Source organism: Rosa chinensis, chromosome 3, assembly GCF_002994745.2.
Source record: "Rosa chinensis cultivar Old Blush chromosome 3, RchiOBHm-V2, whole genome shotgun sequence".
NCBI classification, from domain to species: Eukaryota; Viridiplantae; Streptophyta; class Magnoliopsida; order Rosales; family Rosaceae; genus Rosa; species Rosa chinensis.
In genome coordinates this window covers 12,852,951-12,871,743 of record NC_037090.1, presented here as the reverse complement: position 1 = coordinate 12,871,743, position 18,793 = coordinate 12,852,951, and the positions used below count along the sequence as shown (strand labels likewise).

The window sequence follows — 18,793 nt, the reverse complement described above, 5'->3', positions numbered from 1 at the left end:
TTGCTTGATGGCGATGGAGGTTGCAAAGTTGATGAAGGTTGGCTAGTGTTTTTTGATGTAGGCTTGGGTTCTAGAGAAATTAGAGATTCACAGCTAGGGCTGCACACGGATTGGGTTGGTTCGGTTTTGATTCTAAACCGTCACTATACTAAAGTGAGCGGTTTAAGCATTTTGGACAACCGATCATTAAAAAAAAATAAGCTTAACCCGATCCAATCCAATCCAATTAAAGATGGTTTGGTTCGGTCGGTTAGGTGGTTTTAACCTATATTATATTAACATACTATTTATGAAAGAAAAAAATTCTAGTAAAATGCAATCTAAATAATAAAATTATATTAAATAAGCATAATCTAAATTTAAAATACAATAATCGAATCCTAAACTAATATTCAAAAATCAAAATCTAGAATAGATTCAAAGTGATTAAATGATTTGATGGCTTAGCTATAAATACTAGCTTAATAGGGTAGTATTAAAGGTTAGAGAATGAGAGATTGAGATATGTGAAATGAGAGGATCAAATTAATTGTGGCGATTATTTATTAGACTTCTAGGCCTTTGGGAATTAGATTTGATATGGTAGTATATCATTTGAGAATAAATTTATAATTAGATATTTAGAACTTACTTACAACGACTGGACAAATGAATATATATATATATATATATATATATATTTAACACTTTTTCTTATTATATTTCAAACATACCGGTTGGTTCGGGTTCCGCGGTTTAAGTAAAAGAGAAACCAAACCAACCCAATTCATAAATGGTTTGGTTCGGTATTGAACTAGCCTTCAATTTTTAAAGTTAAAAAACCTTAACCAAACCATATTTACCGGTCGGTTTTGACCGGTTTGGCCGGTTTGTACCGTGTTTTGCACACCCCTATTCACAGCCATGACAATTAGATTGAATAATGAGTTCTTGTAGTATAGACTGTATAGTTATGTCTCCTGATTCAATTGGATTGTAATTATATTTAATTTGGACACTCTGGCATATGATTCTCATTAATCTTCTCTTCTCTTCTCTATGCCCTGGTCTAAGTTTATTAATTTATGTTTTGATTATTCATTTGTATTTATAATTTGAATATTATAAGTTGGTAAGACGATAACATGGATTATGTGTATGGGCGTAGTGCTATAAGCAATGAACATTGATCCTAGAGAAATCTATGCAATATTGATTTGCGAGAGATGTGTGCAGTTAGTTGATTTCATTTTAACCTATCAAAAGTTTCAACAATCATCGATCTCATCCTTTTCGTATTGTCCATTTTCTTTTACCCTTTTTTTCTAACTTATTCATTTGATTATAAAATAGCGAATAACGATAGACTGAAAATATGATAAATTTTGCACCTCTCAACCATGGTGGTCTGGATCTAAGTTTTTTTTTCCCCTTCTTCCTAGGTTATTCTTAGTTACAAGGGTAAAGATGTATTAAAGAAAATTTCAAAAAATGAGTGTGTATATTACGGAAATAGGTAGGTGTATTTAAAATTTCTCTTTTAAGTGCCTAGCCAACGATATTCATTCTATTTAGTTTTCTTTTATCAAATTATAAAAGAGGGGTAAAATAGGAATTAAATTTTAACAAAAATTTAGATAGGTTTAAGAAGTAAATTGAGAGGTCTAAATAGAACCACTCATTCTAGATTTTTACATGATTTTCCAAATATTCGAAAGGTAACTAATTTTAAGGGAATCAACTCAATCAAGTATATACAATATAGATTATGTTGAAACCTTTTTTTTTTAAATTTTTTTTATCACACACCTATGCAGTGGTATCCCAGCGCTAGGACACCTGCACCGACATTGTGACGAAAGCCAGGCAAAGCCAAACTAATCCACTGCACCGCAGACGCACGAACCCAAAGGGTCCCTCAAATATGTTGGTCACGGGTAAACCTGTATATATATGGACCGGATCGACCTAAATCCAAACCCGTTTACTTAAAAAAAAAATTGATCCAAACCCGCTCCGTTAACCCGGCGGATCATTGATAGCTTGATCCAAATCCGTATTCGCCGGATTAATGGATACCCGACCCGTTTATAATTTCAAATATTTTAAAATTTTAAATAGTAATATTAAATTTATATCATGATACCTCATAAGATATTAATAAAATATTAAAACAACATCAAAAGTAGAATTACATTATCAAAATTCTTAATGTTTATTGGAATCTTGGGTGATGGACTGTCCCTTAGATTTTTGCAAAAAAATTGTATTAGAAATTCTTCATATTTTATATTTTATATATTTTTTTAAATAATATTTTATTATTACGAAAACGGGCCGGTTCATTAACGGATCGGATTGATCTAAATCCGTATTTGATCCGTTAAATAAACATGTTAACAGGTTTGGATCATTAACCGATCAACGAATCAAAATTTTCGATCCAAACCTGTCCAATAGCCACAGATTTGGAGCGGGTCTGGATCAAAATCCGGTCTATTTACATGTATAGTCACGGGATGGAGCTGGGATTCGAACTCTAGATTTGGGGATTCCAGACTAGGCCGTTCTACCAACACACCACACCACGTGGTTGATTATGTTGAAACCTGAAATTTCAATTTTGATTTTCGTACTTCAAAAGTTCAAAGAGTAGTGCTACAATGCTACATACATAAAAAAATTATACAAAAAACTAATACCAAATGATATGGCAACCTAAGAGAGGCACAGGAACAAGTCCCACGCGCGGGGAGAAAAAAAAAATAGAAGGAGAGTTTTCTCCCCCGGCCATACGCCGGTGGCTTCCCGGCAGCTGCGTTATGGTCCGGGAAGGGAGTTTTGTTTCTGCGTAGTGATGGGGGTCCATGGCAGCGGCGTGGCTCTGGGTTGGTGGATGGGTTGTCGACTCCGGGTGTAGTCGGATCGATCTCGATTTGCTATCCCGGTTCATGGAGGTTTTGCGGCGGTGGTGCAGAGACGGATCTTGGGGCTTCAACAATGATCTCTTTCACCACCATCCCTGCATGTTGGGTTGTGGCTGTCCTGATCTAGATGCGGCGGTACCGATCCCGAAAGGGACCTGTCCTATCTCGTTTTTGGATCTGTGGGGGTTGTTAGCTTAGTGCTGGGGTGGTTTTTGTGGCGTGTCAGGGCGGGGCTGCGGCGAAGGGGTTAGGCGTGATGCTGTTTTGACACGTGACGATGGCCTGGTGGCTTTGGCGTTTGCTGGTGGTCGATGGATCTGCTGGTTGTGCTTGGTCATGGATGGGAGTGGTGGTTTTTGGGCTGGGCCTAGTTCTTGGGCGATATGTTTGGTGGTTTTTTTTGTTGGGAATAAGTCCCTCCTCTTGTGAGCGAGGGTTTGGGTGTTTTTAGGTAGCGTCGTTATCATTATTTGGTGTCTTGGTCGGTTTGGTGCTTCTGGTCTTTTGTCGGTACTTTCTGGCTATCAGCGTGATGGTGAATCACCCTTACAGGTGGTCTGGCTGTTTTGGGACGCGGTATCTGAACGGGTGGAAACAGTTCATCTTAATGTTGGTGGCGGGGTTGTATTGTTATACAGAGGTCTGGTTATAGGTTAATTTGGGTTGGGGTTGAGCTTTTTTAGCTCATGTAAGTCCCTTTCGTTGAAGGTCTGGAACTTTATAACCTGTTTGGTTATTAATAGATTGTTTATTCTCTAAAAAAAAAATGATATGGCATCCTACGTGGCATACCTCAAGTCAGAACTTATGAATTTACCTATTTTCTGTTTTGACATCTATGAACTATTTTGGTTTGAAAAGCATAAAAAGACCATGTAGTCTCTGAAGTCTGAACTTATGAATTTACCACTTTTGATACTGTAGTACATCAGAGGAATCAACATGATAGAAACAAAAAAAACAAAACAAAAAAAAATTGGTAGAGTTCTGCCCTTACCTTCCATGCATTGAAAAATTATTGTAAGTTCATCCAATAGCACCACGTAGAGGAAGCATATATAGTTTTATCACAAGACGAACAATCATAGCAAACCTTGACTATTTGATTGCTCTTAGCCCTTAGGATACATAGAAACATTAACCTCCCCTATTTCAAGCCCTTGGTCATTCTTGAGAGATTGGGAAGGCAAAGAGAACAAATTTTTTCGAGATTGAAGAGAACTCGATCACGCAGTTGCTTTATAATTTTCTGCTATGTTTTTCTAATAACCAAACCCTTCAAAGCTATATTAATTCATCAAGAGTTTTTCTATTAGAATCTCCAAATTTACTCACTTGACCTCTATGCTTTTTACACCTCTTATCAAATTTTCAAATACTAAGGGGGGTGTATTGTATTTAGATTTCTAAGGTGTTTTAAAGACTTTTTTGGACTTGAAAAATCTATGGGTATTCAATTATGATTTAATAAGACTTTTAAAGAGTTGTTGTAAGTATTAGGGTATTCAATTTGGATTTGTAAAGGGAGATTTTAATTCCATAAAAATCTGAAGGTATTCAAAAAATCTACGAATTTTATAGAATTTATAAAGTAGTGAACTCTTGTGGATTGCAGAGCCTCAGGTATAAATACCAAAGCTCCAAAGAAATCCAACGTCTCCACCAAAGATTTCCACAGTATTCTTTTTTCAAAGCAGCTCGACGTAGGTACGTGAAACCTCTTCTCTCTTTTCTAGGGTTTCTTTTCTCTCTCGTTTTTTCTTGAAACTTGGATCTCCTTTCTCTCGTTTCAATCATTTTCTTTGCTCCTGTACATATTGCTATTGTATGTATCCATATTTTGATCATCTATGAATTGTACCATAAGCCCTAGGTTGACTTCAGTAGAATTCTTGTTGGTGTGAAAATAATACCGATCCTAGGAGATTGATTCCGTTAATTACATGCTCATCTTCAAGATTTTGTTCATATGCTTTGTCAATTCCACTGCTCTTCTTGACATGCAATTTTGATCGTCTAGCCTTTGTACACTGTCTAACACCAGGGGATGGGCTATCAGCTTGTGATTTTCGTTGTCCACCCCTTTCTTTTACGGGAGTGGTAATACAAAACAAGATTAGAGTTTCAACCTCATTCTATTGCTAGGGAAAACAGTATGGTTCCACTAGTAAATTGTCAGTTCAACAGTCATAAATTCCTAAGTATCCCATTCAAAAAGAAAAGGGGAATAGTGCAACAACATCTTTGCAAAATTCTTGAGAAAATCTTCCTAAACTATACTTTCTAGGACAAGGTTATTTACCCCTTCAAGTGGTAGTAAGGTCTGCGGTTGTAAACTCTCACATTGGTAGTACAATTATGATCCAAGAAGAAAACTATTGATAACAGAATATATATATATATATAGCACCCAAGATTGCCAAATCAAAAACCTGGCATCTGAGTTAAATTCACATACTAGAAAATTGAGGAGCAAAGATCTTCAAGAAAACAACCAAAGGTTTTATCACTACATAATATCTAGTAATGCGAGATAGTTTGAATGGATAAGGACCTTCACGGATATCGTTTGCCTCATCCCAAACCAAAAGGGATTTCGATTTGGCCACTGCTAGAATCGAATTGGGAAGTTTTGCTTGGGAGCTCGATGCTGGGTACACACTATCTGCTTTCACTCTCCATCTCATCTCTATTTCCTTTTCTGTTTCTTTTTGTTTTTGTTTTTTTTCACTCTTTTGGTTTTGGGCCAACAAAAACACTCCATCAAAATCCATAAATTCTAGCAAAAAGTTTATACAAATCAGAAAAAGTCTATACGAATCTATTTATATAAAATCCTAAATTTTTTTACAAATCTATTGAAAAGTCTTTACAAATCAATAAAGTCATAAAATCTATTGAAATCTATCACTTAAAAAAAATCCACTAAAATCCAACTACAATACATCCCCCTAAATTTACTCACTAAACCTCACTAAATTTCCTCAAATAACCTCACTCATATAATTTGCAAACAAATTATTATCTTTAAAATAAAAAATTTAGTCATTTCAATGATTTAATCACTCTATAAATCTTAACTAAATATACATTTCTTAATCAAACATGAGTCTCAAAAATTAATGTCTAATCAATAAGAAAATGCCATGAACTATTATGTTTTTTTTTTCTACTTTAGCTGTGCAAAAAAAAAAAATCATTTGTTTTTATTCTAAAAAAAAAAATCGTTTTTTTATTGTTTATTTTTTTCTGTATTTTTTTTGTACCAAATGATTAATTAATTTTTTTTTTTTTTTGCAAATATAATGGATTGACTTAGATTATATCATAAATCATAAGAGGATTTATTTTGTTTTCCCTCACTAATATGCGTTCAACATATATATCATACATTTTTATATCACATGATCTTAATCATATTTTTAATTCTTATTAAATATATAATGCTTTAATGAGTATGTAGTGAAATTGGAAAATGAAAATAGATAAGGAAAATAATAAGGAATACAATCTAATATTATTGAATTGGAAAGTCTATATAAAATAAATATAATATTTTTTTGGTATAATTATTGTCCTTAATAGTCATTTTATAGTAGGTTATATATGTCATTTAATAATTCATAATAGAATGAGGTCAATTGAGCAGATTTGGAGGTCCCAATAGAAACTCTCATTCATCAATACCATCTAGTTTTCTAATAAACAAGATATTAAAATAAAAATTTCTATTTTAATGGTTTATTTTTATTTTAAATAAATAAAATAAAATAAGAAGACATGCAGAAAATTATTAAGATTAAAATGATTAAAATTATAACGTGACATGTGCCACGTTATGTGGTATATTTTTACAATTTTTTTTTTTTTTGAAATCTCCAGCATTTTCCAAGTTCAAATATAAGTTTTGCTCGTAAAATTAACATATTTGCTTTGGACTCTATGTAGGGCTAATAGCCGCACCACTTCAAAGTTACACATGATAGTATGAAACAGAGCAATCAATGATATCCAACTTTTTATAGTAAAGATCAAGAATGAAGATCACAGGGTAATAAATACAAAGAAACAACAAGCGTATGGTAACTGGTATCACAAAAACCTGCATGTGAAAATCAATTTATACATCTGGCAGTAATGCCAAATTAACTTGAGCCCTTGTAATCTCCATAAATCAACTGCAAAGCTGAGAACATAACCCCTGGATCTGAGAACTGCTTGCATTTGGATATGTATATGTGCCGTTCTTTCCATTGCTTGAGCATGTTAAAAAGAGCTGGTCACCTGTCTGGGTTGACTGCAATAAGGTTATGGCACACACGAATCAGATTGATGCAGTATCTCACAAGACAATATCAGACGGAATCTTTTTAATCAAACTCTCATTGATGCCATGTGTAAATGGACTCGAACCATTCTTGTACACAGAACAAGACACACCAAAAACAGTTCACTCTTGCTAATGACCAAATCCATTTGACACGGAATTTCAAAATCAGCACGTGTAATAACCAATTAAACAAGTGTGCATACACCAAGCTTTCATTATTTTACACCAACTTCAGGGTCATTTCCAACCTCGAGGGTATGACTTCAAGGGGTATTGATTACAATTACCTATCCATCAGTTTCTTTATTTTCTTTCCTAGTTATTTGATGATTCAGGTGATGGTATATTCAGTAGATCAAGCCCCTTTACTCAGCAAAGAAAAGGGCTCATTTTAGGGAAAATGGACTGGTTTTTAAAAATGACTGCATATCCTTAATAGCGTGCACAGAAGGGAAGGGGAAGTGTTTGCATTACTCACCGAGCAGTATGCAGGCTCTGAATTGCAGCTCCATTTTGATGTAGGAACACAAGACAAATAATGACACCAAGAACAATGTTCATTTGCATCAACTCCCCGAAGAAGCATAACCAGGCCAACAGTAAATCTGTCAAATGAGCCAAACAATATTAAGATTTTACATTTTAGACAGTATACATATAGCAAAATTCCATGTTCCAATAGCTTTTTGGAAGGTTCAAGACTAACAAACTGCAGTTTATATTTTCCTCATGTATTCTTCCAAGTTTGAATAGGATTTCTCTTTAGTACTAACAGAAGAATAAAGCTTCTCCACGCAGTAGATGTTTCATTTCTGGATGAATATTGGAGAAACAACTATTTTTCAAAAAGTTTCTATCATTCTGTGTGTAGGCATCTACAATACTACCCAAGCTTAATTATGGTCTACATTCCTATTGAAGAAACTAAGTCCCATGATTACATTGAACACCTAGAACATTAGTTATCATCCACTTCAGTGTTTCCATCATTTTGGTGATCAAAAGGTTTATAAATTATAACTAACTTTCGGAACAAGTACCAACAAATTTGGGGCTGAAATGGTGGTGAGCAGAAAATGAAGTTCCAAAGGAGATGGTAATAAAGATATTAATTGGCCACTCCGAAACAACTAACAGAAGACAGGGATACGTCACAGTTATGAGATTGGCTGTCAAGCAAATCACTCTTGTCCATAATATCCTCAAATTAGAAGGTTTAATTTTAGTTTAGTTTTTCTATAAAGAGAATTGTTTTATTTTTCTTCACGAGTAGATGAACTTGACATTTCCATAGAAAATTGAGATGACAACCTAAATATGGAGAGTACTAGAAGAGCATAGAAACAGATTGGCATACCCAACGATTAAAATAACCAGCGAAAGGATCCAAAAAATGCACTGATAGGTCTTGAACTTAGATTTAACTTCAGATGATCTGTACTCTGGAGGAGCATATCTTTGGTTAACCCATCCGAACTGAGGGCGGATAAGAAATACGAACCCCAGAAAGAAACCCGAAAGGAATCCTCCAATGTGAGCAAAGTTATCCACATGTGGGAGAATTCCCACTGCCAAATTGATTGCTATGATGATCAGGAGGGTGAAAAGCGCTCCAAACTGAACAATAATACGGAATTAGTGATATTGTCACCAAAGTTCTTGTAAATGTGAAGAGCCTTTTCTAGGCAGTTGAACTCTTACCTTACTAGCATATATCGTCCAGTTAGTGATAAGTTCAGAAAGCATGGCTCCCAGCAATCCAAAAAGTGCACCGGAAGCACCAACAGAGATATTTGACTGGATGAAAAGTGAAGACATCAAACTCCCACCAAGTCCAGAGATGACATATAGCAAACCAATCCGCACTGCAACAAAAGCACACAAGAATTGAGCAAGAGACCTGATTGAGCTAATTTTGTAAATTGACATGAACAGACAATACCTAGTGTCTATCATAGACAACCAAATTAAAAATACCATATCATCAAAATGTTTCGGACCAATCACAATGGAAACGTAACTTATCTCATACACCCATTTTGCAAGAATAAGTCCTTAAATGATATGAAAACGCTTATACTCATCAAACAAGTAGTAACAAAAAGTTGAAAACAATGCTGATTTTCAAATACATACCAAAACCAAATTCTTGCTCTAGCCGGTACCCAATAACCAAAAGACTCAGCATATTCGCCAACAAATGGAAAACTCCACCATGTAGCCAATTGCAAGTGATGAGAAGCCACCCCTGGTGATCATCAACCACCTTTTTCACATCTAAAGCACCCATCTTCTGTAACCTAAAAACCAATAACCACAACCATCAATCAATCTGAAGGGTCAAACCCAATTGAGATCAAACAAAAACCCAACCAGAAAACCAAGATCACTCACGTAGACGATGATGGTCCAAGAAGAGGGTTCTCCTTAAAAGGCTGGAACGAGAACCTCCCCAAGAACGTGGCAATGCAAGAGACCGAGTTCTTGGGGCAGTTGTTGACATACATAGTGATGATAAACATGATGGTATTGATGATAACAAAAGCAGGTATCAACCAGACAACCCATTTCTTGAAATGCTTGATTTCCCGGAACACGGCGGGCGTGGCGGGAGCCGGGGAAGTTAGAGGTGGCGTCTCAATGTCAACGGGGTGGACCACGTAGCTCCGCCGCGAGTTCAGCCGCAACTGGGTGGTGCCTGATTGAGAGTGATCTGCCGCCATTGAAAATGTTGGATCAGAGCTGGGAATAGTCGAGTTGGGTGATGAAAGAAAGTGACGAAAAGTCGTGAGGTTTGGGAACACAACAGGGTCAGAAAATGCGGGTTGAGAATCGTGAGATGAGTTTAGTCAATGGGATCAGTAGTTGAGCTGCTTGGCTTGGCTTGGTTGGCCTGCAATGAACTGCTTCGTGTTGCCGACAGCGAGATGGCGCCCACCCAATACTTTAGCTTTAAGCTACGGCATTTTTCAATTGGATTGTTCAAAACTTTGGAAACGTGGCGTTTAAAAAGTAACAGCTGGCACACGGCGGAGAGGTTCTGTGTGTTCAAATTATTATTAACGAGATATTTAACGAACGCCTTTAATTATGGACAAACCTTCTTTTTTCTTCTTTTGAACATGAAGTACGGAAAACTTTAGTAGGGCCCTTGTTTCTTTGGCGAAGGATTCCTGGGCCGCCGGTGGCCGTTGCCTTCGTTATTTTTTTGAATTTCCACCGTCCGATCGGGGTCCTATTTTGGATACGTAATATTCATAACGAGAATTTAATCAATAAGTTAAACGTTATCACGTGTTGATTCAAAAGACATGATTTACAGCAAAACTCATAAATTAACATTAAATTTATTGTTTATACGGATAAAGTTTCATTAAATAGATTTGTTTTATTCTAGTGTAAGCAGTAACTACGCTCCTAACTATTGCAAGTGATTCGGTGGATGCGCTGGGTTTCCTTATGGAGATTTTCAAGATGGTGAAATCCCGACGTGTTCGAACACTGAGTTGGTTTAGTGTTATGCCATGATGGGGTTGTAGTGTTTTGTTGGCTGTACAGGTCCCCAGCAGATTAGTCTATAAAGATTTTGAGGATACTGCGATCAATCCTCAAAAGAGGGTATCAAAAAAAAAAAAAAACTAATTACACTCCTAAATTTTATATTAATACGTAATAAGGGTCTCCTCTTAAACATGGAGCCGACTATAATGTTTTGCGCTTTTGTCAAGTATCCTAACTATGTTAACCACTATAGATGGTCGAGTTGGTAAAAGTTTCCAGGTGTGGAACCCCTCACATCCGAGTTCAAATCCAGCAAACACTTATTGGAGTTAAATCCCAATATATTCTTGGTGGCTAAGGGGAGGAAGCATTCTGACATGATTTCCCGGCACGGATTAGTCTCTGTAACTAGAAAACATTTGAGTAACCGTGTGATTTTTATAAAAAAATTAAAAAAAATATCCTAACTATGCTCTTAAATTCTTATATTGGTAATTTTTATCAAATTTAGTGCTTAATGAAAAATATAAAATTGGCACTTAATACGGCTCTCCTCTTAAACATGTAGCCGACTAGAATGTTTTCTTAAAATACTATATTTTTGGAATGCAAAAGAGTTGTATGATTGAGTAGTAAACTAAGCAATTTATATGGAGGAATGAGGGCATGATTTTATGTATTAATATCTTCATATCAAGTTGTTTGACTGTTTCCGATGAGATATATGATATATGATTGACAGAAATTTGTGTTTTTTCAAAGAGATATTATTAATTCAAATAATGCAACAGTAGATGCAGATTTATTTACTTTAATGACCTCAGTCGTTGATTTTTTTTTCCCTATCCGTTGATCTTCACTGAAAGCATTTTAGTAAAAATTGTGCTTACATTTGAGGAGAAATGAATATCTGATCTAGTCTAATTTTAACCTAATTCTCAAACAAAAAAAAAATTGACTCCCTCTCATTCCTCTCATCACTTGGGCCAACTCCAGGGCATAAACATAGGCAAAATCTTTGAGTCTATAGATTGCAGGTCCTATATGTCGTCCTTCCAATATATTGAAATCTAACATTCTATAAGGAAGCACATGATGTAGCATATCGTCTTACTCACCTTCCTAGTATATTTGTAATAGATGATGTGTAGTTAGAGGAGATATCTGCTATTATTGCGGATGTTCTCTACGAGGATTATTATCATGTATTTTCTGAGGCACGAGGTACAAGTTTTATATCCCCCTTGTTGTCTAATTTAAATTCAATAAATGGAACATGACATAGGGTTGAGCGTTCCAGCTAGGTTGGATTCCAAACTTAAAAAAAAAAAACTTTTAATGCTTCAAAAACATAGTCTAATTATGTGATTCGTTTTCCAACAGTAGAAATGAATTATTTCAAGCATTCTGCAAACTTCCTGATGCTTGTACAACTAACTAAGATCAAAATGATTCAGTAACAAAATTACTAATTAAATATTTACATATGTGTTTGCTCACCAACCATTGGAAAAGATTAGTATGAGGAAGAAAGATTGGAACAAATGTATGTCTAACTAAAATGTGAAGCTAGCTGAGGTTTGAGTTTGAGAAGAAAACAAACAAGGCAGTTAGTGTGTACTGTGTCGCACACTAGTCACCAAATTTCAACCAAGTTCCTTCCTATCAATAATATTAGATTTGGGATGATGTCAATGTTTGTGTTTAGAAGAACCTCGATCAATTTTCATGAAAAGAGACTTCGAAGAGAAAAGATCACAATTAAGCCTCACAACAGCCCAAACCAATCTCATAACCATATGAACATTCGAACACCTACGACGATTGAAATGATACCGGTACGACAATGGAGCTATAAAAGGTCAAAACACAAGAATTGAAATAAAAAAGGAAATGTGGAAGCATATCTCTCTACATTTGTGTGTTTTCAGCTGTTAATTGCGAGATAAAGAATCTCATATTCAAACTGGAGCTTTGAACAAATCAAACTTGATTTGAACTCCTGTCTTGTCAATTGCTAGTTATCAAAAAGGAATTTCCTTCTACATCCGGTCAATTTGTGTAACACCAAAATCTAATGATATAATTTTGGGCTTTGAAGATATGAGGCTGTTTCATTTTCCATAACCTTCGGCTAGTGGGCTTTTACTCTTTGTGGCCTGGGCTCGACTTTGACCAAAACAAATGATCTTGAGTCTTGAATAGTTGAATTTGGAAGTGGCAAATGGGCCGGAATGACCCGAGCATGGACACAAGTGTGGCTGTGCTACCAAACAGTGTGATAAGATTCATTCTATCCCCAAAGCACATAAAAAGACAAAAAACGTTCACTTTTGTTAAACTTGTACAAGTGGCAAGATATTATTGAGGAATTCGACCTAAACATGAGTAAGGGAGGCCGGAAGCTCGAATTTGAAGGTTGTTTCACTACTTCACCACCGTGTATTTGTATACTTATACCATAAATATTCGTTCTCTTTGATAATATAATGTACGAAAACACAACAAATTTCTTCCTTGATCATTTCCTTAGATAGCGTGATTGAATGATTTGCTGCCGTTCATTCATATACTTATATTATGAAGATTTATTCCCTTTGATGATATCATGTGCAAAAACACAACGAATTTCAATTTCCCCCTCGACCTAATTTTATAACGACAAGATTTTTGAACTTTCTTCTTGACTAAGCCAATAATTAACGAAGCTCGTAGTGGGTGCCACATGGCCACGTACCCACAATCATGGACAACCAGGTCAGCCAGCGATTCTTCCCTTCACCGCGTTAACCCGCGTCCACGACACGTCGTTCCTTCCGTCGCCGGCTTTGATTCGATGCTTCCACTGCTTTCTCCCTTTTAGCCGCCTTTATAGATCTTTCCCCACGCGCCCCCCGCACCGCGTGCCGCCACCCTTCAAAATTCTCCTTTCCCATATTCTGACTTCAAACATAAGTAGCGCCAACGATGACTCGTTTGCAAAGCAACAATCCTCGCTGTTGCTCACTCGCCAATTATAAATTAATAAAAAAAAACCCCAACATATCCACCTCACCTTTATCGCTCTCTCTAAAAAAACTCAAAATAAAAAGGCCTCGCTTCCTCTTCTCTCTTTTGCTTCGCTCACTCGTTTAATTTTGTTCCCGGAAGACTTGAGAGAGACTCAGACCAGACTAAGGGGGGCCCTAGGGTTTGTAATCGGAGATGGCGCCCAAGGATCCCAAGCAAGGCGGAGGCTTCTTCGCCTCCATAGCTTCCACTTTCAGCGCCGTCACCAAATCCGTCAACGGGTATCCAATCCCTCCTTTTGCTCTGATTTCAGGCTTTCCAGCTGCTTTGTTTCTTCCGCAATTTTTAGCTACCGGATTTGTTTTTTTTTGTTTTGTTTTGTTGAATTTTACTTCAATTCAAGCACTGCTAACTGTTGCTGTGATGGTTGATCTGGATTTCTGTGTTCTATTTGCCTTGGAAATGGATCGCTTGCTAGTTTTGAAGTTTTTATCGGTGTTGATTAGCTTGGTTTGTGATGATCTTGGTTCTAGGTCGAATTGGATGCGTGCTTGACTGTTTGACTTGTGATACTCGTATAATGTTTGCAGTGATCTAGGGATTGTATGAGAGCATGTTGACTTAATTCATAGGACTGAATTCAAAATGCATGATGTGGAAGTGTTTTCCGGTTCAAAGATTAGTGTGTGATGAGTTGTGGCATTTTTCGCTGTGCAGATTAGTGGGGTACGAGGGCCTGGAGGTCATCAATCCAGATGGAGGCACGGATGATGTTCATGAAGAAGCCAGTAAAGGAAGATGGAAGCAGGAGGTATGTTACTTCTCTGCCATGACAGAACCGTTTTGCAAATGAAGGATTTGGTCTAGTGTAGTTGTAAAGGTTGCAACATAAGGTTTATCAAAGGTTGTGTTTCGAGCGTGATCGTAGTTAGATGTGTCTGAAGGCCTTCGAAGTGGCATTATCATATAGAGTAGCATTTTATTTTATAACAATACAATATTCGATAGGTGATATAAATACACAAGTTAATTATGTTATTCTGGACCCTTGGAGCATTGGTGGATCACCACCAGGGTGGCCTAATATAGACTTACCAACATGAGAGATCTACCTAGCATGTCTGAGGACTTTTTTCAGTGTCAAAGCCATTTTTTCTTCACTCTCTTTGGCAATCACCTTTATGGCCTTGAGAAGTTGTCCCACCTAGCTGCCAAGTAAATAAGTCCTGTAAGATGTCATCTTCTTAATTTTATAACAATAGACAGATGCTTTTCCCACAGTGATAGTAATATGGTTATTGGTATTAATTTTGAAAAAAACTGCCACCATTTTTATACTTGCTAGTGCTTTCAAGCATACTCATTAAAAAAGTATTCTTCTCCTTATTCTTTTCAGGATCGGGATGGTTACTGGAAGGTAATGCAGAAGTATGTAGGTGCTGACGTCACATCAATGGTGACCCTTCCCGTTCTTATTTTTGAGCCAATGACTATGCTACAGAAAATGGCAGAGGTTTGTGTTATCCGTAGATTGTAATAGAAATTTTGTATACTTTGCTCAATCTGCTCCCATACTTCCCCAGTTCCCAATGTGTCTCACACTTTTCCATTTTTGTCACAGTTGATGGAATACTCCCATCTGTTAGATCTGGCAGATGAATGTGAGGATCCATACATGCAATTGGTATATTCTGGTAAGTAGTCTCTCTCTCTCTCTCTGGTGTGTCTGATACCTCTTTCTAGCTTTCCTCTCGCCCCATGTTGGTTCATGCATGTACTCTATTGTAGACTAACTTACTGTTGATGGTTGCAGCATCTTTCTTTATATCTGTTTACTATGCCTTTCAACGCACCTGGAAGCCATTCAACCCCATTCTTGGTGAGACTTACGAAATGGTTAATCATGGTGGCATTACATTTGTAGCAGAACAGGTGAGTTCTTAGAGCAAAGCTGTCCTTTCTCAATTATGATTTTTGGTGCTTTCTGATGGAAAGAAAAGATTTTTTTTTTGTTTTTTTTTGTTTTGAAAACCTCATATTGTTTGAAACTGAGGTTTTTAAAATAAATAAAATGGGTGGATTTTTTGAAATAAATAAAATAGTTGAAATAAAATTATGAGGGTTTGGTACATTAAACCCTAAATCGGCTTTTAAATGGTAGTTTAAGAATATGAATAGTATTTATTGTATTAACTCACAAATAACTTATATATTCTTTAAATAAACATTTCAGGTTAGTCATCACCCTCCTATGAGTGCTGCTCATGCAGAAAATGAGCATTTCATATATGACATAACTTCAAAGGTGAAAACCAAATTTCTAGGGAACTCGATTGATATCTATCCAGTTGGAAGGTAATTCTTATTTGATCTTCCTCTATGGTTATAGTTTTGTGAACAAATACCTTTTTATGATGTCAACTCCTTTGAACTCAAGTGGTAAACTATGAATTTTGGAACTAAAAACTTCTTCCTCAAATGAATGCTGGAATCGCGTATTAAGCATACTTTTTATAGTTAACTTGCTTAACTTCTGATTGTTTTCAATGCAGGACACGTTTGACCCTCAAGAAGTCTGGTGTAGTCTTAGATTTGGCACCCCCGCCAACAAAAGTCAACAACTTAATTTTTGGAAGGACATGGGTTGATTCACCAGGAGATATGGTTTTGACCAATTTGACCACAGGGGATAAAGTTGTGCTCTATTTTCAACCATGCGGCTGGTTTGGGTATGACTACCTTTTTCTTGAAATAGTGTAATGAGTGCTTATTGAGCAGCATCTTGTGGGGGGTTATCTGGTGATTTAAGTAAAGTTTCAGGTCAAAAACAACCTTCTAGACGTCTACTAAGTGAGAAGTTTTAAAATCTTAAAATTGTCTTGATGTTGTTTTGTGAGTTGCCTCATATGAACAACTATCCATAAAGATGTGGCAAACATGTGCTTTTAGGACTTGCTATTCAAATGCATCTTGTGGATCTCAATATCTGATTGGGTATAATTTATGCATGGGATCCAGTGATCAGAAACATTTAGTAACGCTGAGATCTTAAGCAGGACATAGTGTCAGGGGAGGAAATCCAATAATTGAGGATCACAATTAGTTTGGGAAAAGCCTTATGTAGCTAACTGAAGTCTTTTGGGACATTGACATAGTTTGGGTTCAAGGACTTAAGTTATTAACTAGTGTCAGATTTATGTTGAGTACAGATTTTTCTCATGTGTATTATTGTTTACAGAGCTGGTCGCTATGAAGTTGATGGATATGTTTATAATTCGACCGAGGAACCCAAGATATTGATGACTGGAAAGTGGAATGAGTCAATGAGTTATCAACCCTGTGACGCAGAAGGTGAACCACTTCCTGGCACTGAATTGAAAGAGGTTGGTTTCTTACTACTTACCAGCTACACCTCGAACTTCATAGAATCTTTTTGAGGAAAACATGCTGCTCTTTTCTGATGACCTAAGAAACAAAAGTGTTTTTCTTTTCTCTTTTCTTCCTTCCTTTTATAAAGCTGATAAAATCTTCTTCTATTGTTTCATTTCAGTCTTGGAAAGTTGCTGAAGTTCCAGAAAATGACAAATTCCAGTACACATATTTTGCGCATAAAATAAACAGCTTCGACACTGCTCCTAAGAAGTTACTGGCATCAGATTCTCGGTTGCGTCCTGATAGGTTTGCACTGGAGCAAGGTGACATACCTAAAGCTGGCTTTGAAAAGAGCAGGTCCCCCATCTCTCTCTCTCTCTTTCTCACACACACACACACACACACACACACAACACTACAAACACAAACCAACACATGCTACAATAAGAAAATAAACAGAATTCATTGTTAATGGTTGGCAAGAATCCACTGCACAGATGCTTAACTTTATGATTTAGCACTCTTTTTCAAGACAACCAGGATAAAGAAGCTGACGCCTTAGACCTGTCTACCTACTTTATTTTTCAGTCTGGAGGAGAGGCAGAGAGCTGAAAAGAAAAATAGAGAGGAAAAGGGTCATGAGTTCACTCCAAGATGGTTTGACAAAACAGATGAAATCTGTCCCACAACTTGGGATGACTTGCAAGTGTACCAATACAATGGCAAATACACCGAACATCGGGCCGCAATAGATGACTCGGACAGCGTTGAAGCAATTGACGTCAAATCAATAGAGTTCAACCCCTGGCAATACGAGAATTTGGCTGCCTGAAGGTGTTATTAATGTGATTGTGTTTGTCTGTATAATATTTTCGCTGATTTATTTATTTATTTTTCACCTTGGCTCTCTGTTAGAGTCGGTATCACGATGGAATTCTAAGTCTGCTAGGCTTCTTTTCTGCCTTGCTATGACATTGGTATGTTGCCTAGATCATATATTAAAGCAGTTGAATGTCTGGCTTGTGTTTTAGTCTTGAGAATTCCTATAGCTCTGTTGTTATGACTATTGTGATGGTGGCACGTGTGATACTGTAGCTGCTTCCAAATTTCTTGGCAAAGCGCCTTTTCAGAGAAGCATGGGTTTGGAGCTGCCTGATGTAACCGATGGGGAAATTTGTGGTGGACCATTTTGGCTCCTGCATTGCTTTCAGTCACGTTTTCAGACATTTTTTTCACTTGGTCCTCCCTTATCTACTTTCTCTCTGACCACAAACTAAATCACCCCCACCCATATCCCTCCTAGCTTATCGTTCTTTGCCTTTGTTACTATGTTTGCTCTCTCTCTCTCTCTCTCTCTCTCTCTCTCTCTCTCTCTCTCATGGGGTCAGGGAACCTCATGCCATTGTGATGTGGTAATGTGGGTAGGGTTTGGTTTAGTTGGTGCTTATTTTGGGATTAGAATAGTAGTCATCGACTCATCGTATATGCACTTTCTAGCTAAAATTGGATGAGAAATTAGCTTTCATATCTAAACTTCTTTCCAACAAACCCCAAGTAGAAGAGGGACATGTCTGTAACTTTATCAAGACAAGAATATGTTCACAAGGGTTTTTATAGCTTTTGCAACCATTAATGCCATTCATTGGACTCTACATTACAATTTAAGGTCCCTACA

General features: G+C 36.6%; 2 protein-coding genes and 1 non-coding gene across 3 annotated transcripts; 2 read left to right on the top strand and 1 right to left on the bottom strand.

Annotated features, from left to right (window-relative positions):
- Window positions 1-1,119: 1,119 nt before the first annotated feature.
- LOC112195620 lies at window positions 1,120-1,271 on the top strand. The gene has a single exon (XR_002934676.1). It is a non-coding gene; the product is annotated as a small nucleolar RNA snoR135 (small nucleolar RNA).
- A 5,620-nt stretch (window positions 1,272-6,891) lies between these two features.
- LOC112193454 (RHOMBOID-like protein 1) lies at window positions 6,892-10,187 on the bottom strand. Its single transcript, XM_024333601.2, has 6 exons — window positions 9,631-10,187; window positions 9,373-9,536; window positions 8,938-9,101; window positions 8,594-8,853; window positions 7,715-7,841; window positions 6,892-7,203 (listed from the first exon to the last, which is right to left on the bottom strand). The coding sequence occupies exons 1-6, from the start codon at window positions 9,957-9,959 to the stop codon at window positions 7,081-7,083; spliced, it is 1,167 nt and encodes a 388-aa protein (XP_024189369.1). The 5' UTR covers window positions 9,960-10,187; the 3' UTR covers window positions 6,892-7,080.
- A 3,597-nt stretch (window positions 10,188-13,784) lies between these two features.
- LOC112195374 (oxysterol-binding protein-related protein 3A) lies at window positions 13,785-18,148 on the top strand. Its single transcript, XM_024335791.2, has 10 exons — window positions 13,785-14,027; window positions 14,464-14,557; window positions 15,143-15,259; window positions 15,368-15,440; window positions 15,560-15,678; window positions 15,980-16,101; window positions 16,299-16,475; window positions 16,985-17,129; window positions 17,297-17,475; window positions 17,707-18,148. The coding sequence occupies exons 1-10, from the start codon at window positions 13,942-13,944 to the stop codon at window positions 17,948-17,950; spliced, it is 1,356 nt and encodes a 451-aa protein (XP_024191559.1). The 5' UTR covers window positions 13,785-13,941; the 3' UTR covers window positions 17,951-18,148.
- The last annotated feature ends 645 nt before the right edge of the window (window positions 18,149-18,793 follow it).